Raw genomic sequence first — 27,119 nt, 5'->3', positions numbered from 1 at the left:
ACTTCTGAAACCACACTGCTCTTCCCCACTCTGATGCTCTGTACATGCCCTCACCCGCTCAATCAATACCCTCCCATATAATTTACCAGGAATACTCAACAAATTTATACCTCTGTAATTTGAGCACTCACTTTTATCCCCTTTGCCTTTGTACAATGGCACTATGCAAGCATTCCGCCAATCCTCAGGCACATGATCATGAGAAATACATACATTAAATAACCTTACCAACCAGTCAACAATACACTCACCCCTTTTTTAATAAACTATACTGCAATACCATCCAAACCCGCTTCCATGCCGGCTTTCATCTTCCGCAAAGCTTTTACTACCTCTTCTCTGTTTACAAAATCATTTTCCCTTACCCCCTCACTTTGCACACCACCTCGACCAAAACACCCTATATCTGCCACTCTATCATCAAACACATTCAACAAACCCTCAAAATACTCACTCCATCTCCTTCTCACATCACCACTACTTGTTATCACCTCCCCATTAGCCCCCTTTACTGAAGTTCCCATTTGTTCCCTTGTCTTACGCACTTTATTTACCTCCTTCCAAAACATCTTTTCTTCTCCCTAAAATTTAATGATGCTCTCTCACCCCAACTCTCATTTGCCCTCTTTTTCACCTCTTGCACCTTTCTCTTGACCTCCTGCCTCTTTCTTTTATACCTCTCCCACTCATTTGCATTATTTCCTAGCAGAAATCATCCAAATGCCTCTCTCTTCTCCTTCACTAATAATCTTACTTCTTCATCCCACCACTCACTACCCTTTCTAATCTGCCCACCTCCTATGTTTCTCATGTCACAAGCATCTTTTGCGCTAGCCATCACTGCTTCCCTAAATACATCCCATTCCTCCCCCACTCCCCTTACCTCCTTAGTTCTCACCTTTTTCCATTCTGTACTCAGTCTCTCCTGGTACTTCCTCACAGAAGTCTTCTTCCCAAGCTCACTTACTCTCACCACTTTTTTCACCCCAACATTCACTCTTCTCTTCTGAAAACCTCTACAAATCTTCACCTTTGCCTCCACAAGATAATGATCAGACATCCCTCCAGTTGCACCTCTCAGCACATTAACATCCAAAAGTCTCTCTTTCGTGCACCTATCAATTAACACGTAATCCAATAAAATTCTCTGGCCATCTCTCCTACATACATATGTAAACTTATGTACATCTCTCTTTTTAAACCAGGTATTCCCAATCATCAGTCCTTTTTCAGCACATAAATCTACAAGCTCTTCACCATTTCCATTTATAACACTGAACACCCCATGTACACCAATCATTCCTTCAACTGCCACATTACTCACCTTTGCATTCAAATCACCCATCACTATAACCCAGTCTCGTGCATCAAAACTACTAACACACCCATTCAGCTGCTCCCAAAACACTTGCCTCTCATGATCTTTCTTCTCATTGCCAGGTGCATATGCACCAATAATCACCCATCTCTCTCCATCCACTTTCAGTTTTACCCATATCAATCTAGTTTACTTTCTTACACTCTATCATATACTCCCACCACTCCTGTTTCAGGAGTAGTGTTACTCCTTCCCTTGCTCTTGTCCTCTCACTAACCCTTGACTTCACTCCCAAGACATTCCCAAACCATTCTTCCCCTTTACCCTTCAGTTTCGTTTCACTCATACCCAAAACATCCAGGTTCCTTTTCTCATACATACTACCTATTTTTCCTTTTTTCTCATCTTGGTTACATCCACACATATTTAGACACCCAAATCTGAGCCTTCGAGGAGGATGAGCACTGCCTGCATGACTCCTTCTTCTGTTTCCCCTTTTAGAAAGTTAAAATACAAGGAGGGGAGGGTTTCAAGTCCCCTGCTCCCATCCCCTTTAGTCGCATTCTATGACACGTGAGGGAAGCATGGGAAGTATAAGTATACATACGTATACTTATGTATATCTCTCTTTTTAAACCAGGTATTCCCAATCACCAGTCCTTTTCCACCACACAAATATACAAGCTCTTCACCATTTCCATTTACAATACTGAACACTTCATGTACACTAATTATTCCCTCAACTGCCACATTACTCACCTTTGCATTCAAATCACTCATCACTATATCCCGGTCTTGTGCATCAAAACTGCTAACACACTCACTCAGCTGCTCCCAAAACACTTGGCTCTCATGATCTTTCTTCTCATGACCAGGTGAATAGGCACCATTAATCAACCATCTCTCTCCATCCACTTTCAGTTTTATCCATATTAATCTAGAGTTTACTTTCTTACTCTATCACATACTCCCACCACTTCTGTTTCAGGAGTAGTGCTACTCCTTCCCTTGCTCTTGTCCTCTCACTAACCCCTGACTTTACTCCCAAGACATTACCAAACCACTCTTCCCCTTTACCTTTACCTTCATTTCACTCAGAGCCAAAACATCCAGGTTCCTTTCCTCAAACATACTACCTATCTCTCCTTTTTTCTCATCTTGGTTTTACATCCACACATATTTAAGACACCCCAATCTGAGCCTTCAAGGAGGATGAGCACTCCCCGCGTTACTCCTTCTTCTGTTTCCCCTTTCAGAAAGTTAAAATACAAGGAGGGAAGAGTTTCTAGCCCCCACTCCCATCCCCTTTAATCGCCTTCTACGACATGCAGGGAAGGCGTGGGAAGTATTTTTTCTCCCCTATCACTTGGGATAAATAATAATAATAATAATAATAATAATAATAATAATAATAATTTATATTTATCTATTTTGCTTTGTCGCTGTCTCCCGCGTTAGCGAGGTAGCGCAAGGAAACAGACGAAAGAATGGCCTAACCCGCCCACATACACATGTATATACATACATGTCCACCCATGCACAATATACATACCTATACATCTCAATGTACACATATATATACACACACAGACATATACATATATACACATGTACATAATTCATACTGTCTGCCTTTATTTGTTCCCATCGCCACCTCGCCACACATGGAATAACAACCCCCTCCCCCCTCATGTGTGCGAGGTAGCGCTAGGAAAAACACCAAAGGCCCCATTCGTTCACACTCAGTCTCTAGCTGTCATGTAATAATGCGCCGAAACCACAGCTCCCTTTCCACATCCAGGCCCCACACACTTTGCATGGTTTAGCCCAGACGCTTCACATGCCCTGGTTCAATCCATTGACAGCACGTCGACCCCGGTATACCACATCGTTCCAATTCACTCTATTCCTTGCATGCCTTTCACCCTCCTGCATGTTCAGGCCCCGATCACTCAAAATCTTTTTCACTCCATCTTTCCACCTCCAATTTGGTCTCCCACTTCTCCTCGTTCCCTCCACCTCTGACACATATATCCTCTTGGTCAATCTTTCCCCACTCATTCTCTCCATGTGACCAAACCATTTCAAAACACCCTCTTCTGCTCTCTCAACCACACTCTTTTTATTTCCACACATCTCTCTCACCCTTACATTACTTACTCGATCAAACCACCTCACACCACATATTGTCCTCAAACATCTCATTTCCAGCACATCCACCCTCCTGCACACAACTCTATCCATAGCCCACGCCTCACAACCATACAACATTGTTGGAACCACTATTCCTTCAAACATACCCATTTTTGCTTTCCGAGATAATGTTCTCGACTTCCAAACATTCTTCAAGGCTCCCAGAATTTTCGCCCCCTCCCCCACCCTATGATTCACTTCCGCTTCCATGGTTCCATCCGCTGCCAGATCCACTCCCAGATATCTAAAACACTTCACTTCCTCCAGCTTTTCTCCATTCAAACTTACCTCCCAATTGACTTGACCCTCAACCCTACTGTACCTAATAACCTTGCTCTTATTCACATTTACTCTTAACTTTCTTCTTTCACACACTTCACCAAACTCAGTCACCAGCTTCTGCAGTTTCTCACATGAATCAGCCACCAGCGCTGTATCATCACCGAACAACAACTGACTCACTTCCCAAGCTCTCTCATCCACAACAGACTGCATACTTGCCCCTCTTTCCAAAACTCTTGCATTCACCTCCCTAACAACCCCATCCATAAACAAATCAAACAACCATGGAGACATCACACACCCCTGCCGCAAACCTACATTCACTGAGAACCAGTCACTTTCCTCTCTTCCTACACGCACACATGCCTTACATCCTCGATAAAAACTTTTCACTGCTTCTAACAACTTGCCTCCCACACCATATACTCTTAATACCTTCCACAGAGCATCTCTATCAACTCTATCATATGCCTTCTCCAGATCCATAAATGCTACATACAAATCCATTTGTTTTTCTAAGTATTTCTCGCATATATTCTTCAAAGCAAACACCTGATCCACACATCCTCTACCACTTCTGAAACCACACTGCTCTTCCCCAATCTGATGCTCTGTACATGCCTTCACCCTCTCAATCAATACCCTCCCATATAATTTACCAGGAATACTCAACAAACTTATACCTCTGTAATTTGAGCACTCACTCTTATCCCCTTTGCCTTTGTACAATGGCACAATGCAAGCATTCCGCCAATCCTCAGGCACCTCACCATGAATCATACATACATTAAATAACCTTACCAACCAGTCATTATAATAATACAGTCACCCCCTTTTTTAATAAATTCCACTGCAATACCATCCAAACCTGCTGCTTTGCCGGCTTTCATCTTCCGTAAAGCTTTTACTACCTCTTCTCTATTTACCAAATCATTTTCCCTAACCCTCTCACTTTGCACACCACCTCGACCAAGACACCCCACATCTGCCACTCTATCATCAAACACATTCGACAAACCTTCAAAATACTCACTCCATCTCCTTCTCACATCACCACTACTTGTTATCACTTCCCCAGGGAAGAAAGAGTTCTACTCTGTACTCCCTGCATCATAGAAAGCAACTAAAGGGGGTGGAGCAGGGACTGGAAACCCCCTCCTCCTCATACTTCAGTTTCTAAAAGAGGAAACAGAAGAAGTACTCATCCTCCTCAAAGGCTCAGACTGGGGTATCTAAATGTGTGAGAATGTAATCAAGATTAGAAGAGAGGAAAAATAGGTGCTCTGCTTGATTGAAACAAAGTAAGGGTACAGTGGAAAAATGGCTTGGAAATGTCTTAAGAGTAGAGTCAGCGCTTGGTGAGAGGACAAGAGCTAAGGAAGGAACAGCACTACTTCTGAAGGAGGAGTTGTGGAAGTGTGTGATAGTGTAAGGAAGTCAATTCTACATCGATGTGGGTAAAATGGAAAGCGGAAGGTGAAAGATGGGTGACTGTCAGTGCATATGCATTCGGCCATGAGAAGAAACATCATGATAGGTAAGTTTTTGGGAGAAGCTGACGGAGTATGTCAGCAGTTTTGATTTATGAATAAGACTGGGTATTAATGATGGAAGACTTAAATGTGAAGGTAAGTAAAATGGCAGATGAGGGTATAATTGGCGTACATAGGGTATTTTGTGATATGGATGGAAATGGAAAACAGCTTGTAGAGTTGTGTGTGGAAAAAGGACTGGTGACTTGGAGGAATATACACAAGTTAATGATGTGAATATGAGAAGTGGTGAGAGGGCATCACTGGATTACATATTAGCTGATAGGCGTGTAAAAGAAAGACAGCTAGGACATCTGATCACTATCTTGTAGAGGTGAGGTTGAAGACTTGTACCGGTTTTTGAAAAAGAAGAAACAATGTCGGGAAGAAGAGAATAAGTAAGTGAAAGAATAAGTAAGTGAACTTAGAAAAGAGACTTGTGTGAAGAAATACCATGAGATATTGAGAGTAGAATGGCAACAGGTGAGAGCACATGAAGCAAGGGGAGTGGGTGAGGAATGGCAGGTATTTAGAGAAGCAGTGATGGCATGTGCAAGAGATGCAAGTGGCATGTGAAAAGTGGGAGGTGGGCAGATCAGAAAGAGGAATGAGTGGCGGGATGAGGAAGTAAACGTGCTAGTGAAAGAGAAAAGAGAAACATTTCAGCAATTCTCACAAGTAAGGAATGCAAATGATTGGTAGAATTATAAGAGAAAACAGCATGAGGCCAAGAGGAAAGGGCATGAGTTAAAAAGAAGGCAAATGAGAGTTGGGGTGGGAGAGTATCAACAAACTTTTGGGAGAATAATAAGATGCCTTGAAAGGAAGTAAATAAAGAGCAAAAGACAAGAGAACAACTAGGTACAAAGAGGGAAGTGAAAACAGGTAGTAGTGAAGTGAGTAGGAAATGGAGTGAGTCTTCTGAAGGACTGCTGTTTGTGTTTGATGATAGAGTGGCAGATGTAAGGTGTTTTGGTCAGAGTGGTATGTGAAATAAGAGTCATGAAGAGTAGTTAGGTAAAGAAGGAAGAGGAGTAAGAGCTCTGAGTGAGATGAATTGCAGGAAGGCGATGAGAGTGGATGGTATAGCATGTTGATTTATCAAGAAAGGGAGTGACTGTGTTGTTAATCGGTTGGTAGGGATTTTCAATGTATGTAAGGATTTTATGGATCATTGGATCATGGTGAGGTGCCTGAGGATGGGCAAAATGCATGTATAGCGCCAGTTTATAAAGGCAAGGGGATAAAGCTGAGTGTTCAAACTACAGAGGTATGTGCTGGTAAGATGTATGGAGGGTTATTGATTGAGAGGGTGAAGTCATGTACAGAGCATCAGACTAGGGAGGAGTACAGTAGTTTCAGAAGAGGAAGAGGATATGAGGATCAGGTGTTTGTCTTGAAGAATGTGTGTGAGAAATACAAAGAAGAACAGACGGATCTGTATGAGGCATTTAGGGATCTGGAGAAGGCATATGACAAGGTTGATAGAGATGCTTTTTGGAAGGTCTTAAGAATATATGATGTGAGAGGAAAGTTGCTGGAAGCAGTGAGAAGTCTTATAAAGGTTTGTATGTGTGTGAGTAGGAAGAAAGGAGAGTGAATGGTTCCAAGACTGGTCTGCAGCAGGGGTGTGTTACGTCACCATAGTTGTTTCATTTGTTTATGGACGGGCTGGGGAGGAAGGTAAATGCAAGTCTAGGAGTGAGAGGCAAGCATGTGGTCTGTGGGGGATGAAAGGGCTTGGAAAGTGAGTTAGTTGTTGTTTGCTGATGATACACCACTGGTGGCAGATTCTAGAGAGAAACTAGAAAAGTTGCTGGAAAACAGAAATTGGCTTAGTTTTATTTGTTCCTGCAGCATTGCTCCAGCCAAGAATTGTTACCCTATCTTTAGAATCCTTACTTCCAGATGGAGACTCCTCAACATCTTGGGCAAGGAATTTTCGTGGCATACAATGCCAATACAGGGCACATTTGTCAGCATTATACACTTGTTCTGGGGCTATGATAAATTAACAGGACTGTTAATTATGTCAGCTGCAGTGTAAACAGATTTTGGCACCTTAGCACTGCTGACAGCGCCATCCTGGTGCCAGATCCACAAACTAATGGCAGCAGATTCAAAATGTGCTGGACTGAGGGAATTGCCCGACTACAGAGTGAATGTGAATAAAAGCAAGGTTAGCAGGGTAGAGGGAAAGGTTAGCTGGGGTGTGAGTTTAAATGGAGAAAAATTGGAGGAAGTGAAGTGTTCTAGATATCTGGGAGTGAACTTGACAGCAAATGGAACCATGGTAGCAGAAGTGAGTCACAGGGATGGTAAGGGGGTGAAGGTCTGGAAGCACTGAGTGAATAATGTGTGGAAAGAGAGAACATTATCAGGGAAGGCAAAAATGGGTACGCTGGAAGGAATGGTAATTCTAACAATATTATATCATATGGATGCGAGCGTGTAGAGGAGGGGGATGTGCTGGAAATGAAATGTTTGAGGACAAGATATAGCATGAAGTGGTTTGATCACATGAATAATGAAAGAGTAAGAGAGATATGCAGTAATAGATACTGTAGAGTGTGGCTGAGAGAGCAGAAGAGGACATGCTGAAATGGTTTGAATATATGAAGAGAAAATGTGAGGAAAGGTTGACAAATAGAGTACATGTGTCAAAAGTGGAGGGAACAAGGAGAATGGGGAGACCAAACAGATGGAAAGACACACTGAAAAAGATTTTGAGTGATTGGGGTCTGAACATGCAGAAGGGTGAAAGATGTACATCCAGGATAAACCATGGAAAGGATTGTATAGCCTAATTGTGGACAGGGAGCTGTGGTTTAAAGTGCATTACACATGACAGTTGTACACAGGGAGCTATGGTTTAAGTGCAGTACACATGACAGTTAGAGACTGGTGGTGAGCTGATGTGGCCTTTTTCTGTCTGTTCCTATTGCTACTCTGCTAATGCAGGAAATGACAATCAAGGATGAAAAAAATATTGGTAATAATAATAATAATAATAATAATAATAATAATAATAATAATAATAAATAAAATAAAAAGATTGTGGTTGAAAGAGTAGAAGAGGATGCACTGAAATGGTTTGGATATATGGAGAGAATGAATGAGGAAAGGTTGACGAAGAGGATACATGTGTCAGAGATGAAGGGAACACACAGAAGGGGGACACCAAATTGGAGGTGGAAGGATCTAGTGAAAAAGATTTTCAGCGATCAGGGCCTGAACATACTGGAGGATGAGAGGCATGCAAGGGATAGAGTGAACTGGTGCAATGTGGTATACCAGGGTTGAAATGCTGTCAATGGTCTGAACCAGGGCATGTGAAACATCTGAGGTAAACCATGGAAAGGTCTGCAGGGCCTGGATGTGAATAGGGAGCTGTGGTTTCGATGCATTACACATGACAGCTAAAGACTGAGTGTGAACAAATGTGGCTTTTTTTTAATGTATTTTCCTGGCACAACCTCATTGAAGCAGGGGGTAGTGATGCTATTTCCTGTGGGGCGGGGTAAAGCCAGGAATAGATGAAGGCAAGCAAATATGATTATGTTCATGTGTATATATGTATATGTCTGTGTATGCATATGTGTGTATGTTGATATGCATATGTATGGATATGTGCATGTATGGGCATTTATGTGTAAATGAGTGGATGGGCCGTTCTCTGTCTGTTTCCTGGCGCTATCTCGCTGATGTGGGAAACAGCGATTAAGTATAATAATAAAATAAAAACAGCGATTAATTATAATAATCATAAAATTAAAAAATCAGTAATAATAATAATAGTAATAATAATAATGATAATAATAATGATAAAAAAAACCTGCTTTTAACAACAGCAGATTCATTATTACACTTCATGAAGAGAAAACATTCCAAAATGATTACCTTATTCACAGAGTCATTAAGATGTTCATTGCTAATTCTATATTTCTTTAATAGAAATCTAACATTTTGGGGCAAAACAGCAGGATTAGCTGGTAATTTTTTCAGCTGCCTACGAGCAGCTGAAAAAAATACTAGCTAATCCTGTGCTTTCAACCACAGCAGAATCATTATTACACTTCAAGAAGAAATACATTCCCAAATGATTACCTTATTCACAGAGCCATTAAGTTGTTCACTGCTAATTTCATATTTCTTTAATAAAAATCTAACATTTTGGGGCAAAACAGCAGGATTAGCTAGTAATTTTTTCAGCTGCCTATGGGCAATAAATAGCTCTCATCATCTAGAGAGCTGAAACCTCTCTCTACTCTTTCAAAAGGCTGAAACTTATGTCTTAATCCAAATGAATTACTTCATTTTTCTACTAATGAATATTTCTGGATGAATCGCATTACCTAGGCACTTGTAAACATACTTAGAGATAGCAATCTCATCACCTTTAATTAGCCAAAAACCCTGTCCATATATCTGATACAACTACTTTAGGTGCCTCCATGAATACCTCTCCCTCCCTTTATAATTGTTTGATATGACGATCACAGCTTCCCATTCTCCAAGCTGAGAGTTGGTTCTGCACATTCCCTAACTCAACAGCAATACACAATCAAATGCACGTACATTTAATATACCAGTCACTAGAAAATTATACGACATTTTTTAAGGCAACTTTTCTTTTCGTAAAGATGATCAAAGTTCCCTTGAAGCTACTCCAAAAATGTCTAAGGAAAGACTGAGAACTCCCTTAACACTTGAATTAAGCAGGATATATAGAGGACACAACACAGGAACCATGACAACAGATATATATGAAAAAATCAAATAATACACAGTGGAGCTTGAGCAGGTGGCAACCCATTATATGAAGCCTTAATTTCAATATTACTTGATATGAACAGGAGGAAAGGGAGAATTATTGTTTCTGATAATCTCTTATTCCACTTACAGTAGAGCCTCCGTAAAAAGTAGAAACCAACAAAGCTAATTCCTAAAGGAATAATCTGTTTTGATAAAAAAAACAAATAAAAAACATATTCTGTACAATGGCAAGCAAATATAACAAATGAAACCTCCAGCCTGCTTGGGAAAACATATGAAAGTCAAAGAAGTCTAAAAGCATCGCCCAAGCATCCATTTAAATAAGGCAAATAAAAAAATAAGCATAAGGCAAATTTATACACTGAGGTGATTTAAGCTTAAAAGTATTTTACATAAGAACAAAGCATATGGGATTAACTATACAATAACACAAAAAAGTCCAGGAAAGAATTCTATGGAAATATCTAAACACAATCTAAGCAATCACTGGCCATAATTATAATACACACAACTATTCAACTAACTAATATTCAGGACTTAACAATAAGTGAAAACTCACTGATTTACTTACAAAAAAAAAAAAAAAAATTCAAGAAAAACTTGCAGAAAACCAACTAACCTTTGAGTATGTTGCTCATCATTGGTGACGCGGGCATGTAAACATCTACAGGAACAGACAGGCAAGCGGTCAATGGTATAAATAAGCTCGCAACATAACAAATAAGGTGAGATGGGCAAGGGTGCAAGATTTCACATAAAGTACATCCGAAAAAGGAAAAATGTACTTGACTTTGGTTTGGAATAAACTTGAAATAATGATGTTGCAGGACAGTTAAGTCATGTCATAATAAGTTATTGCAGGACAGTTAGTCATGTTCTATTAATTATTATGTTAACTGTAATGCATATACATGTAAGCATATAGAAGCAAATGAAATGGTACAACATGCAAGTCTTAGGTAATTTCAGCAAACCAGTAGCTAACTCCAATAGAATTGTATCAACCAGAATCATGATTCCTGACCACTATTTCTATTGCATTATTTCATCTTTACTCATTCTTATTTCCTTAATTACATAATCTATATTACAAAATTCTGGTTTCCTTGACTCCTGGATAGTACTGGCATACTTATGTCCTGCAGGGGACTGTTGTCTTCCTCATGCAGTATCTTGTTTACCCTTCATGCACTGTATTCTGCATTTGTGGGTTTTCAGTAAAAAAAAAAAAAAAAAAAAAAAAAAGTGAAGTCTGCAGTACCTTGCAAAATATAATACTATATCATGCAAATGTTGAGAAGTGAATACACTGTAAGCAATTACTGCCATCCTTAAAAATGCCTCTACACATAAGCACATGGTCCATCATCATAAGTTTTCTACATATCAATATTTCATATAAATAGATGATTGATGATATATAAGCAATGAGGCAGAAGACCATGTTAGCTGCAATGTAACAGTCCACTTTAGTATCTACATGTGTCTGGGTGAGGGGGTGAACAACAGTAGCTTAACTAGTTTACATCTGTGTTCTTCCATATTAAATGATATTCCAGCAGAAAAATAACAGTAGAAGCTCAGTTTATCATACCAAATTTGCATTCCCAATTTTACCTCTAAATGAAAAAGTAAAAAATACAAATACACTAAAACTTCCTTAATCTAGAGAACTGGACATAGATTTAAAAAGAAATACCTCTATCAGCAAATACAGGTACACCATCGATTTTCAGCGCTCTTGGTTCCAAAGCATTGCCAGATTAACCATTTTGCCAGACCAACCAAGGTCATATAATAATAATTCATCAACACACCTCTAACCCACTAATTATACATCTACCATGTGTCTAAAGTATACCATGGACTGCCAGAAATTTACATTAAACAAATAATAAATGTTTGAGCACTCTAAGATGGTAAGTCCATTCTTAGAGTGTTTGAATCCTGTGGGGTCTTCTTCGTCCTCTACTGTTAGTGCTTTCCTAGGTGTGTATCAACAGAATAATGCAGTTTCATCTACATTATACACCTGCTCAGGACTGAGGTGCCCATCAGCTACGAGTTTTGCAAATTTGTCAACATACTTGGCAGTTCCTTCGTGATTTGCAGACCGATTTTCTCTGCACACTTTATTCATGGAAAGTCCATGATGTTTCTTGAATCTTTGAAGCCATCCTTCACTATAGTCACGTTCATGATGCAACTGAAGTTCTTTATGGAACAACTTAGCCTGGTCAATTATCATGCTACCTGATAAGTCCATTCCATCACTCCGGCGCAGTCAAAACCATTCTATCATCACTCAATCGTGTTGAGTACTCTTACCATCTTTCATAGCTTTTCTAATCGTCATTTGCTTCTTGAAATTGCTGTCTGCATAGAATTCCAATATTTTCACTCTTTGCTTCTTTATATCATAAACTGTTGACGAACCAATACTGTAGATGTCACACAGCTTACACAGTGAAACACCACGGTCCATTTTTTTTCTACAGTTCTACTTTATCTTGGATTGAATTGGACTGGTGTTTATGTTTGACACCACAACTGACACTCTTGTATGTCTTAGAAGCCACAGCTAGGGTTATAATTAAGCAAAATAAGCTAAGAGTCTCACAGAATTGAGGTATCTCCACCAACAAGTGGTGTAAAGAATGTAAATAAGCATGCCCTACACACAATGCCGTCTGTGGCTGCCCAGTAAACTAGTCTGGTGGCCGCAGTAATTTCAAATTCTCTCACATGATTTTGTCCAGACTAAAGGAGGTGCTGAACCATCGGCTGCCGAAAATTCGGTGGTGTACCTGTACTTGAATGCAGGTAAATTAATGTATAAAAAAAAGTTACCACTAAATCAGTTAATCTGACAATGAAACATGATTATATGATAATCTCATCACAGTATCATGTTTAGAATATCAAATAATGTCAAAAAACAAACATCAGTGACCACCATATGCTACTTCCATGGGTGGTACCTTCTCAAGCAATGGCTTTCATGTAAAAGTCATCCACTCTGTGCCTTCGTAGGTGAATAAGAAAGTGCTAATTTTTCTTGAACCTACAAAATTTTTTTTATTGAAATGTCAAGTGAAAAGTACTATATAAACATTGATTATTTAACAACAGCTAACTACATCTGTGCCATACTAGATTTTTGAGAAGATACCACTGATTCTAACTTTAAAAACTTTATGTTCAGGCCCCAATTGCTAAAAATCTTTTTCAATGCATCCTTCCACCTCCAATTTGGTCTCCTGCTTCCCCTTGCTCCCTCCACCTCTGACACATATATCCTCTTTGTCAGTCTTTCCTCACTCATTCTCTCCATATGTCCAAACCATTTCAACAAACCCTCTTCTGCTCTCAACCACACTCTTTTTATTTCCACACATCTCTCTTGCCCTTTCATTACTTACTCGATCAAACCACCTCACACCACATAGTGTCCACAAACATTTCATTTCCAACACATCCACCCTCCTCTGTACAACCTATCTATATATAAACCATACTTCACAACCATATAACATTGTTGGAACTACTACTCCTTCAAACATACCCATTTTTGCTCTCCAAGATAATGTTCTCTCCTTCCACACATTCTTAATTCCTCCCAGAACCTTTGCCCTCTCCCCGCCCTGTGACTCACTTCTGCTTCCATGGTTACACTTGCTGCTAAGTCCACTCCCAGATACTTAAAACACTTCACTTCCTCCAATATTTCTCCATTCAAATTTACATCCCAATTTACTTGTCCCTCAACCCTACTGAACCTAATAACCTTGCTCTCATTCACATTTACTCTCAACTTTCTCCTTTCAAACACTTTTCCAAACTCAGTCACCAACTTCTGCAGTCTCTCACTCGAATCAGCTACTACAGCTGTAACAATGGCAAACAACAACAGACTCACTTCCCAGGCCCTCTCATCCCCAACAGATTGCATACTCGCTCCTCTCTCTAAAAATATCGCCATTACCTCCCTAACCACCCCATCTATAAACACATTAAACAACCATGGGGACATCACACGCCCCTGCCACAGACAGACATTCACTGAAAACCAATCACTTTCCTCTCTTCCTAGTCATACACATGCCTTACATCCTTGGTAAAAAGGTTTCATGGTTTCTAGCAACTTACCTCCCACACCATATACTCTTAAGACCTTCCACAAAGCATTTCTATCAACTCTTATATGCCTTCTCCAGATCCATAAATGCTACATACAAATCCATCTGTTTTTCCAAGTATTTCTCACACACATTTTCAAAGCAAACACCTGATCCACACATCCTCTATCTTTTCTGTAACTATACTCCTCTTCCCCAATCTGATGCTCTGTACATGCCTTCACCCTCTCAATTAATAAATGCCCATATAATTTCCCAGGAATAATCAACAAACATATGCTTCTGTAGTTTTGAACACTCACCTTTATACCTTTTGCCTTTGTACATTGGCACTATGCATGCATTCCACCAATCGTCAGTCACTTCACCATGATCCATACATACAATGAAGATCCTTACCAGCCAATCAACAACACATTCACCCTCATTTTTAATTAATTGCACTGCAATATCATCCAAACCTGCTACCCTGCCTTGATTTCATCTTCCCCAAAGCTTTCACTACCTCTCCTCTCTTAACCAAACCATTCTCCCTGGCCTTCTCACTTTGCACAACACCGTGAACAAAAGATCCTATATCTGCCACTCTATCATCAAACACATTCAACAAACCTTTAAATACTCACTCGATCTCCTTTTCATTTTAACACTGCCTATTATTACTTTCCCATTTATATATTATTATCATTCTATTGTTATACTTAATCACCGTTTCCCCCATCAGCAAGGTAGCACAGGAAACAGACGAAGAATGGCCCATCCACTCATATACATATATGTATATATACATGAATGCCCATACATGCACATAGACATATCAACATATATACATACACATACAAAGGCATATACATATATACGAACGTACATATTCATACTTGCTTGCCTTCATCCATTCCTGGCACCACCCTACCCCACAGGGTGGTGCCTGTTTCAGCTAGGTAGTGCCAGGAAAACAGACAAAAAAGGCCACATTCATTCATGCTCAGGCTCTAGCCGTTATGTGTAATGGACTGAAACCACAAGTCCCTATCCACATCCAGGCCCCACTTCAGTGAGAGTTCAGATTATTCTTTTTATTAATATTTTACAATGCACAATACAGATGTTTAATGCAAATTATCTGCCTCATTAGGTGTAAACAATGCACAAAGTTCCCAATCCCAAAACCAGCACTTTATGAACAGTTCATACATGTTGAGGCTGACTGTCTTTGCTGAACATGTTGGGCATTGAGTACTGTAAAGAACTAATAAAGAGATTTATCTGAACTCGTACTGAAGTGCAAAAGTGAAATCGCACTTCAATAGGATATCAGATAATTCTCTTTACTTGTATTTATAATACACGATACCATGATTCAAGGGACAATTTGCCTCATCAGGAGTAAACACTTCATAAAGTTTCTAATCCTAACACCCACGCTTTCTGAATTGTTTATACCTAATGAGGTGGATTGTCTTCACAAAACATGAGTATCGTGCATCATAAAGCACTACTTAAGAGATTCATCTGAACTCCTACTGAAGTACGATTTCACGATCAATATCATCACAGACAAGTTAGCTGAGATGTAAGTTTGAATGGAGAAAAATTAGAGGAAGTGAAGTGTTTTAGATATCTGGGAGTGGACTTAGCAGCAAATGAAAGTTGGAAGGGGGAAGTGATCAAAGGGTGGGGGAGGGGGCGAAAGTTCTAGGGGCATTGAAAAATGTGTGGAGGGCAAGAACATTATCTCGAAAGTAAAAATGGGTATGCTTGAAGGAATAGTGGTTTCAAAAAATGTTATATGGTTGCCAGGCATGGGCTATAGATAAAGTTGTGGGAGAGAAGGGTGGATGTGGTTGAAATGAGATGTTTGAGGACAATATGTGGTGTTAGGTGGTTTGATCGATAAGTAATGAAAGGGTAAGAGAAATGTGTGGTAATAAAAAGAGTGTGGTTGAGAGAGAGAAGAGGGTGTTTTGAAATGGTCTGGTCACATGGAGAGAATGAGTGAGGAAAGATTGACAAAGAGGTATATGTGGGCAGATGGGGGAGGAACGAGGCGAAGCAGGACACCAAATTGGTGGGGGAAAGATGGAGTTTGAAAGATTTTGAGCGATCGGGGTCTGAACCAGCAGGAGGGTGAAAGGCGTGCAAGGAATGAAGTGAATTGGAACAATGTGGTATACCGGGTCGACATGCTGTCAATTGATTGAACCAGGGCATGTGAAGCGTCTGGGGTAAACAATGGAAAGTTTTTGTGGGCCCTGGTTTGGAAAGGGAGCTGTGGTTTCAGTGCATTATATATGACCGCTAGAGAATGTTGTGAACGAATGTGGTCTTTGTTGTCTTTTCCTAGTGCTATCTCGCGTGGCATGTGGGCAGTAGGGGTTGTCATTTCATGTGTGGCGGGGCGGCGACCGGAATGAATAAAGGCAGTAAGTATAGATTAGTACATGCTATATAAAGTATGTCTGTGTATGTATTTCATATGTATATGTTGAATGGAAGAAAAACTGGAGGAAGTGAAGTGTTTTAGATTATATATATATATATATATATATATAATATATATATATATATAAAATATATATATATATATATATATATATTTTTTTTTTTTTATACTTTGTGGCTGTCTCCCGCGTTTGCGAGGTAGCGCAAGGAAACAGACGAAAGAAATGGCCCAACCCCCCCCCCATACACATGTATATACATACGTCCACAAAACCCCAAATATACATACCTACACAGCTTTCCATGGTTTACCCCAGAACGCTTCACATGCCTTGATTCAATCCACTGACAGCACGTCAGCCCCGGTATACCACATCGCTCCAATTTACTCTGTTCTTGCCCTCCTTTCACCCTCCTGCATGTTCAGGCCCCGATCACACAAAATCTTTTTCACTCCATCTTTCCACCTCCAATTTGGTCTCCCTCTTCTCCTTGTTCCCTCCACCTCCGACACATATATCCTCTTGGTCAATCTTTCCCCCACTCATTCTCTCCATGTGCCCAAACCACTTCAAAACACCCCCTTCTGCTCTCTCAACCACGCTCTTTTTATTTCCACACATCTCTCTTACCCTTACGTTACTCACTCGATCAAACCATCTCACACCACACATTGTCCTCAAACATCTCATTTCCAGCACATCCATCCTCCTGCGCACAACTCTATCCATAGCCCACGCCTCGCAACCATACAACATGTTGGAACCACTATTCCTTCAAACATAACCCATTTTTGTTTTCTGAGATAATGTTCTCGACTTCCACACATTCTTCAAGGCCCCCAGAATTTTCGCCCCCTCCCCCACCCTATGATCCATTTCCGTTTCCATGGTTCCATCCGCTGCCAATCCACTCCCAGATATCTAAAACACTTCACTTCCTCCAGTTTTCTCCATTCAAACTCACCTCCCAATTGACTTGCCCCTCAACCCTACTGTACCTAAAAACCCTTTGCTCTTATTCACATTTACTCTTAACTTTCTTCTTCCACACACTTTACCAAACTCAGTCACCAGCTTCTGAGTTTCACACATGAATCAGCCACCAGCGCTGTGTCGTCAGCGAACAACAACTGACTCACTTCCCAAGCTCTCTCATCCCCAACAGACTTCATACTTGCCCCTCTTTCCAAAACTCTTGCATTTACCTCCCTAAAAAACCCCATCCATAAACAAATTAAACAACCATGGAGACATCACACACCCCTGCCGCAAACCTACATTCACTGAGAACCAATCACTTTCCTCTCTTCCTACACGTACACATGCCTATATATATATATATATATATATTATATTATAAAATATATATAATATATTTTATATATATATATTATTTACTGGGAATAGGGACAAAGAATACTTCCCACGTATTCCCTGCATGTCGTAGAAGGCGACTAAAAGGGAAGGGAGCGGGGGGCTGGAAATCCTCCCCTCTCAGTTTTTTTTAATTTTTTTAAAAAAAAGAACAGAGAAGGGGCCAAAGGGGAGGATATTCCCTCAAAGGTCCAGTCCCCCTGTTATTAACGATACCTGCTAACGCGGAAATGGCGAATAGTGTGAAAAATATATAATATATATATAATATATATATATATAATATATAATATATATATATAAAATTATATGTTTTCCATGGTTGTTTAATTTGTTTATGGATGGGGTTGTTTAGGGAGGTGAATGCAAGAGTTTTGGAAAGAGGGGGCAAATATGAAGTCTGTTGGGAACGAGGAGAGCTTGGGAAGTGAGTCAGTTGTTGTTCGCTGATGATACATTGCTGGTGGCTGATTCATGTGAGAAACTGCAGAAGCTGGTGACTGAGTTTGGTAAAGTGTGTGAAAGAAGAAAGTTAAGAGTAAATGTGAATAAGAGCAAGGTTATTAGGTACAGTAGGGTTGAGGGTCAAGTCAATTGGGAGGTGAGTTTGAATGGAGAAAAACTGGAGGAAGTGAAGTGTTTTAGATATCTGGGAGTGGATCTGGCAGCAGATGGAACCATGGAAGCGGAAGTGGATCATAGGGTGGGAGGGGGCGAAAATTCTGGGAGCCTTGAAGAATGTTGGAAGTCAGAACATTATCTCGGAAAGCAAAAATGGGTATGTATGAAGGAATAGTGGTTCCAACAATGTTGTATGGTTGCGAGGCGTGGGCTATGGATAGAGTTTGCGCAGGAGGATGGATGTGCTGGAAATGAGATGTTTTGAGGGCAATGTGTGGTGTGAGGGGGTTTGATCGAGTGGTAACGTAAGGGTAAGAGAGATGTGTGGAAATAAAAAGAGCGTGGTTGAGAGAAACAAAGAGGGGGTTTTGAAATGGTTTGGGCACATGGAGAGAATGATGAGGAAAGATTGACCAAGAGGATATATTGTGTCGAGGTGAGGGGAAAGAGGGGAAGAGGGAAACCAAAATTGGGGGTGGAAAGATGGAGTGAAAAAGATTTTGTGTGATCGGGGCCTGAACATGCAGGAGGGTGAAAGGAGGGTAAGGAATAGAGTGAATTGGATCGATGTGGTATACCGGGGTTGACGTGCTGTCAGTGGATTGAATCAGGGCATGTGAAGCGTCTGGGGTAAACCATGGGGAAAACTGTGTAGGTATGTATATTTGCGTGTGTGGACGTATGTATATACATGTGTTTTGGGGGGGTTGGGCCATTTCTTTCATCTGTTTCCTTGCGCTACCTTGCAAATGCGGGAGACAGCGACAAAGCAAAAAAGAAAAAAAAAAAAAATATATATGATAGAGTTGATAGAGATGCTCTGTGGAAGATTTTTAAGAATATATGGTGTGGGAGGCAAGTTGTTAGAAGCAGTGAAAAGTTTTATCAAGGATGTAAGCATGTGTTTCGTGTAGGAAGAGAGGAAAGTGATTGGTTCTCAGTGAATGTAGGTTTTGGGAGGGGAGTGTGATGTCTCCATGGGTTTTTTAATTTGTTTATGGATGGGGTTGTTAGGGAGTAAATGCAAGAGTTTTGGAAAAAAGGGGCAAGTATGAAGTCTTTGGGGATGAGAGAGCTTGGGAAGTGAGTCAGTTGTTGTTCGCTGATGATACAGCGCTGGTGGGTGATTTATGTGGGAAACTGCAGAATCTGGTGACTGAGTTTGGTAAAGTGTGTGAAAAAAAAAGTTAAGAGTAAATGTAAAAAGAGCAAGGTTATTAGGTACAGTAGGGTTGAGGGTCAAGTCAATTGGAGGTGAGTTTGAATGGAGAAAAACTGGAGGAAGTGAATGTTTTAGATATCTGGGAGTGGATCTGGCAGCGGATGGAACCATGGAAGCGGAAGTGGATCATAGGTGGGGGAGGGGGCGAAAATTCTGGGGCCTGATGAATGTTTGGAAATCGAGAACATTATTTCGGAAAGCAAAAATGGGTATGTTTGAAGGAATAGTGGTTCCAACAATGTTGTATGGTTGCGAGGCGTGGGCTATGGATAGAGTTGTGGCAGGAGGATGGATGTGCTGGAAATGAGATGTTTGAGGACAATGTGTGGGTGAGTGGTTTGATCAGTGAGTAACGTAAGGGTAAGAGAGATGTGGGGGAAATAAAAAGAGCGTGGTTGAGAGAGCAAAGAGGGTGTTTTGAAGTGGTTTGGGCACATGGAGAGATGAGTGAGGAAAGATTGACCAAGAGGATATATGTGTCGGAGGTGGAGGAACGAGGAGAAGAGGGAGACCAAATTGGGGGTGGAAAGATGGAGTGAAAAAGATTTTGTGTGATGGGGGCCTGAACATGCAGGAGGGGGAAAGGAGGGCAAGGAATAGAGTGAATTGGAGCGATGTGGTAAAACCGGGGTTGACGTGCTGTCAGTAGATTGAATCAAGGCATGTGAAGTTCTGGGGTAAACCATGGAAAGCTGTGTAGGTATGTATATTTGCTTTGTGTGGACGTAGTATATACATGTGTATGGGGGGGGGTTGGGCCATTTCTTTCGTCTGTTTCCTTGTGCTACCTCGCAAACGCGGGAGACAGCGACAAAGTATAATAAAAAAAAAAATATATAATATATATCTTTTTCTTTCATACTATTCACCTTTTTCCCGCGTTAGCAAGGTAGCGTTAAGAACAAGGACGGGGCCTTGGGGGAATATCCTCACCTGGCCTCGTTCTCTGTTCCTTCTTTTGGAAAATAAAAAAAAAAAAACGAGAGGGGAGGATTTCCAGCCCCCGCTCCCTCCCCTTTTAGTCGCCTTCTATGACACGCGGGAATACGTGGGAAGTATTCTTTCTCCCCTATCCCCAGGGATATAAATATATATATATATATATATATATATATATATATAATATAAAATATATATATATAAAATATATATTACGCGGAGACAGCGACAAAGTATAAAAAAAAAAAAAAAAAAAAATATATATATATATAAAATATAATATATATATATTTTATATATATAAAATAAAGTGCGTAAGACAAGGAGCAAATGGGAACTTAAAGTGAAGGGCGCCAAAGGGGGAGGTGATAACAAGTAGTGGGGATTGGAAGGAGAGGGAAAGTGATATTTTGAAGTTTGTTGAATGTTTTGATGATAGAGTGGCAGATATAGGGGGTCTTGGTCGAGGTGGTGTGCAAAGTGAGAGGGTTAGGAAAATGATTTGGTAAACAGAGAAAAGGTTTTTTTAAAAGCTTTGCGGAAGATGAAAACTGGCAAGGCAGCAGGTTTGGATGGTATTGCAGTGGAATTTATTAAAAAAAGGGGTGACTGTATTATTGACTGGTTGGTAAGGTTATTTAATGTATGTATGACTCATGGTGAGGTGCCTGAGGATTGGCGGAATGCATGCATAGTGCCATTGTACAAAGGCAAAGGGGATAAAAGTGAGTGCTCAAATTACAGAGGTATAAATTTGTTGAGTATTCCTGGTAAATTTATGGGAGGGTATTGATTGAGAGGGGGAAGGCATGTAAAAGAGCATCAGATTGGGGGAAAAGCAGTGTGGTTTCAGAAGTGGTAGAGGATGTGTAAAACAGGTATTTGCTTTGAAGAATGTATGTGAGAAATACTTAGAAAAGGAAATGGATTTGTAAAGTAGCATTTATGGATCTGGAGAAGGGAAAATGATAGAGTGGATAGAGATGCTCTGTGGAAGGTATTAAGAATATATGGTGTGGGAGGAAAGTTGTTAGAAGCAGTGAAAAGTTTTTTATCGAGGATTATGACATGTGTACGTATAGGAAGAGAGGGAAAGTGATTGGTTCTCAGTGAATGTAGGTTTTGCGGCAGGGTGTGTGATGTCTCCATGGTTTTTTAATTTGTTTATGGATGGTGTTGTTTTGGGAGGTAAATGCAAGAGTTTTGGAAAGAGGGCAAGTTTTGAACCCGTTGGGGATGAGAGAGCTTGGGAAGTGAGTCAGTTGTTGTTTGCTGATGATATAGCGCTGGTGGCTGATTCATGCGAGAAACTGTAGAAGCTGGTGACTGAGTTTGGTAAAGTTGTGAAAAAAAGAAAGCTAAGAGTAAATGTGAATAAGAGCAAGGTTATTAGGTACAGTAGGGTTGAGGGGCAAGTCAATTGGGAGGTAAGTTTGAATGGAGAAAAACTGGAGGAAGTAAAGTGTTTTAGATATCTGGGAGTTGGATCTGGCAGCGGATGGAACCATGAAGCGGAAGTGGATCATAGGGTGGGGAGGGGCAAAAATTTCCTGGAGTCTTGAAGAATGTGTGGAAGTCGAGAACATTATTTCAGAAAGCAAAAATGGGTATGTTTGAAGGAATAGTGGTTCCAACAATGTTGTCTGGTTGGAGGCGTGGGCTATGGATAGAGTTGTGTGCAGGAGGATGGATGTCCCTGAAATGAGATGTTTGAGGACAATGTGTGGTGTGAGGTGGTTTGATCGAGAAAGTAACTAAGGGAAAGGGAGAGATGTGTGAAATAAAAAGAGCGTGGTTGAGAGAGCAGAAGAGGGTGTTTTGAAATGGTTTGGGCACATGGAGAGAATGAGTGAGGAAAGATTGACCAAGAGGATATATTTTGTCGGAGGTGGAGGGAACGAGGAAAAAGGGAGACCAAATTGGAGGTGGAAAGATGGAGTAAAAAAAGATTTTGTGTGATCGGGCCTGAACATGCGGGAGGGTAAAGGGAGGCAAGGAATAGAGTGAATTGGAGCGATGTGGTATACTGGGGTTGACGTGCTGTCAGTGATTGAATCAGGGCATGTGAAGCTTCTGGGTAAACCATGGAAAGCTGTGTGGGTATGTATATTTGCGTTTGTGGACGTATTAAATATACATGTGTATGAGGGTGGGTTGGGCCATTTCTTTCGTCTGTTTCCTTGCGCTACCTCGCAAACGCGGGAGAAAGCGGCAAAAAATATATATTAATATATATATATATATATATTTTAAAAACATTCATACGTGATTGCCTTCTATTCATTCCTGGTACCATCCCACCCCACAGGAAACAGCACCACCATCCCCTGCTTCAGCAAGATAGCACCAGGAAAATAAGACAAAAAAGGCCAGATTTGTTCACGCTGTCTATAGCTGTCCTGTGTAATGCATCGAAACCACTCTCCTTATCTACATCCAGGTCCCACAGACCCTTCCCTGGTTTACTCCAAGCGTTTCACATGCCCTGGTTCAGCCCATGACCACACGTCGACCCATGTATACACAATGTTCCAATTCACTCTATATGTATTTTGGGAAAAAGGATCACAATTTTGCACATGATCAAGATTTCCAAATGACTCCACAGGGAAAATGAAACACGATACGGAGTACACTCCTCCTGAGAAAGGAGTTCTGGAATATGTGAAAAAAGTTTATGAAAGTAAATTCTAGACTGATATGGGTAAAACTGAAAGTGATTGGGGGAGAGTGGGTCCCTTTTGGGTGCCAAATGCACCTGGTCATGAGAAGAAAGATCATGAGAGGTAATGTTTTGGGAGCAGCTGAGTGAGTGTGTTAGTAGTTTTGACGCACGAGACTGGGTTATAGTGATGGGGGATTCGAATGCAAAGGTGAGTAATGTGGCAGTTGAGGTATAATTGGTGTACATCGGGTGTTCACTGCTGTAAATGGAAATGGCGAAGAGCTTATGGAATTGTGTGCTGGAAAAGGACTGTGATAGGGAATACCTGTTTTAAAAAGAAATTTTTACATATGTGAAGTAGAAGAGAGGGCGTTATTGGATTACATGCTAATTGATAGGCCGTGAAAGAGAGATAATGTGCTGAGGCAAAGGTGAAATTTGTAGAGTTTTTCAGAAAAGAAGAGAGAATGTTGGGGAGAAGGGAGTGGTAAGAGTAAGTGAGCCTGGGAAAAGGGGACTAGGGGGAGGAAGTACCTGGAGAGTTGAGTGCAGAAAGGCAAAAGGTGATATCAAATTATGTAAGCGGAGTGGGGGTAGAATGGGATGTAATTTAAGGAAGCAGTGATGGCTTGTGCAAAAGATGCTTGTGGCATGAGAAAGGTGGGGGGGTGGCAGATTAGAAAGGGTAGTGAGTGGGGATGAAAAAGTAAGATTTTTAGTGAAAGAGAAGAGGAGGGGTGTTTGGATGATCTTTTAGGGAAGTAGTGCAAATGACTGGGATATGTAATAAAGAAAGCAGCTGAGGTCGAGAAAGGTGCAAGAGGGGAAAAAGAGGGCAAATGAGAGTTGGGGTAGAGTTATCATTAAATCTTAGGAAGAATAAAAAAATGTTTTTGGAAGGAGGTAAATAAAGTGCATACCACAAGAGAACAACGGGGAAAATTGGTGAAGGGGGCTAATGGGAGGTAATAAAATGCAGTGATGAGGGGGAATGATTTGGGAAATAAAAAAGAGGTAGTGAAAGCTTTGCAGATGTTCAAAGCGGTAAGGTGGCATGTTTGGATGGTAAATGCAGTGGAATTTATTAAAAAAAGGGGTGCTTTATAATTTTGGTTGGGAAGGGTATCCAAAGTATTTATGGACATGGTGAAAAAAGGGGGGGCTTCTAAGAGGGTTGGTAAAGGGGTTTCCCAAAGTATTTTGGATCATGGTGAAATGCCCGAGGTTTTGGGAAAGTCATGCATGGCCATTGCACAAAAGGGAAAAAGGGGTAAAAATGAGTGTTCAATTACAGACGGAGGGCCCTTTTTGAGTATTCTGGGGAAAAATTTATGGAGGGGATTGATTGAAGGGGGAAGGGATGTACAGACATTAGATTGGGGAAGACAGTTGGTTTCAAATGGGAAGGATGTGTGGATCAGGTGTTTACTTTGAAAAATGTATGTGAGAAATACTTAAAAAACAGATGAATTTGTATTAGATTTAGGGTCTGTAGACAGCAAAAAATTTAAAGAACTTTTTGGAAGGTTTTAAGAGTATATGGCGAGGGAGGCAAGTTGTTAGAAGTGAAATTTTTTTTTTAAACCAAAGGATGTAAGGCTTGTGTATGAGTGGAAAGGAGGAAAGTGAATGGCCCCTAGGAATGTTGGTTTCACCCGGGGTGCTGATGTCTCCTTTGGTTTTTTAAATTTTGGGTTTAGGGATGGGGGTTGGGAGGTAATGCAAAAATTTTGGAAAGGGGGCAAGTATGAAGTCTTTTGGGGATAGAAGTTTGGGGAAAGTGAGCAGTTGGGTTCCCTAAAGTACGGCCTGGGGGCCCTGTTTTCGGGTGAAAACGAAAGAAGGGGTGACTGATTTGGGTTTAAAGTGTGTAAAAAAAAAAAAGCTACAAGTAAATGTGAATAAAGAAAGGGTTATTGGGTTTCAGTGGGGTTTGGGGGTCAAAAAAATTTGGGGAGGTAAGTTTGAATGGGGGAAAAACGGGAAGGAAGTGAAGTTTTTTAGTTTACGGGGGAGTGGTTTTGGGCAGGGAGGGAAAACCATGGAACAAAAATGGATAAAAGGGGGGGGGAGGGGGGAAAATTCGGGGAAACCTTTAAGTTTTTTGGGGAAAGGGCGAGAAAAATTATTTGGAAAGCAAAAAGGGGATGTTTAAGGGAAAATAGGGGTTTTCCAACAATGTTTAAATGGTTTGTGGGGGGGTGGATGTGTGGAAATGAAATGTTTGAGGAAATTTTTGGGGTTTGAGGTGGTTTGATCGAGTAGGTAATGAAAGGGTAAGAAGATGTGTGGAAATAAAAAAGGTGGTTGAGAAACAAAGGGGGGGTTTTAAAAGGTTTGGGAAATGGGGAAAATTAAGTGGGGAAAAATTGCCCAAAGGGGATAATGTGTCGGAGGTGGAGGGAACAAGGGAAGAGGGAGACCAAATTGGAGGGGGAAAGGGATGAAGTGAAAAATATTTTAAGCAATTAAAACCTGAACATAAAAGGAGGGTTAAAGGCATGAAAGGGAAAATAGAGTAAAATTGGGAAAAAAATGGGTATAGGGGGTTGACGTGCTGTAAAGGGGATTGAACCAGGGCATGTGAAGCTCGGGGGTAAAAAAGGGAAAAGGGTTTTGGGGCCCTGGTTTGGAAAGGGAGCTGTGGTTTAAAGTGCATTCCCTTAAAATTTAAAGAAAACTGACTATGAAAAAAAATTTTGCCTTTTTTTTCTGGTACGGTGCTGCCTCACTGCAGGGGGGAAAGCTTTTTTTGTGTGTGGCTTTTTGGGTGATGGGATTGGATGATGCGGGCAATTTCCCAGATATGTATATGTGAAATATATGTATATGCTGTGTACATAATGAAATTGTATAGGGTTTGAAATGTACATGTATGTATACATTGTGGGGCATCTATGTTAACATATGTTGGGGGTTGGGGTTTGGGTTTTTTTCCCTAAATTGTTTCCTTCCCAAACCTCACTAACGCAGGTGGGGGGTTTTTAAGTAAAATTAAAAAATTCTATCTATTTATTTATTATCTTTGTCGCTGCTCCCCCCCCTTAGCAAGGAAAAAAACCAAAAGGGAAAAAAAAAAAAGAATGGCCAAAACCCACCCACAAACATGTTTAAACCCTAACGGGCCACACACGCACATATACATACCTATACACTCAAAATATACAAATTTTAAACACAAAAGACATATACAATATACACATGTACATAATTCAAAACCCGCGTCCGTATTCATTCCTACCGCCAAACCCCGCCACACCTGAAATGACAAACCCCCCCCCCCCACATGTGCGCGAGTAGGGGGAGAAAAAGACAACAAAGGCCAATTCATTCACACTCAGTCTCTAGCTGTCATATATAATGCACCGAAACCACGGCTCCCTTCCCCATCCAACCCCACAAAATTTCCATGGTTTACCCCAGATGCTTACATCCCCTTTTCTTCAATCCATTGATACACATCAACCCCGGTACAAAACCCCTTCGATCCAATTCCCCTCTATTCCCTTCACGCCTTTTACCCTCCTGCATTTCAGGCCCCGATCACACAAAATCTTTTTCACTCCATCTTTCCAACTCCAATTTGGTCTCCCACTTCTCCTCAAAATTTCCCC

At 40.7% G+C, this 27,119-nt stretch overlaps 1 protein-coding gene across 14 annotated transcripts in view; it reads right to left on the bottom strand.

The window, feature by feature from the left end:
• Positions 1–27,119, bottom strand: part of LOC139758191 (SWI/SNF-related matrix-associated actin-dependent regulator of chromatin subfamily E member 1-like) — a 924,800-nt gene that overhangs the window by 723,377 nt on the left and 174,304 nt on the right. For 10 of the 14 annotated variants that reach the window (XM_071679412.1, XM_071679409.1, XM_071679411.1 and 7 more), the window contains exon 3: positions 10,722–10,765. The exons of 2 other annotated variants lie outside the window; for them this stretch is intronic. In XM_071679412.1, coding sequence (XP_071535513.1) covers positions 10,722–10,765 — 44 coding nt within the window. Of the gene's footprint in view, positions 1–10,720; positions 10,766–27,119 lie in introns of all 14 variants that reach the window. 2 more of the 14 variants (XM_071679420.1, XM_071679413.1) reach the window with 1 other exon arrangement.

The sequence above is a fragment of the Panulirus ornatus genome, chromosome 29 (assembly GCF_036320965.1).
Source record: "Panulirus ornatus isolate Po-2019 chromosome 29, ASM3632096v1, whole genome shotgun sequence".
In the NCBI taxonomy this organism is placed as follows: Eukaryota; Metazoa; Arthropoda; class Malacostraca; order Decapoda; family Palinuridae; genus Panulirus; species Panulirus ornatus.
The sequence above is the reverse complement of the archived record's forward strand: the minus strand, read 5'-3'. Positions and strand labels throughout refer to the sequence as shown.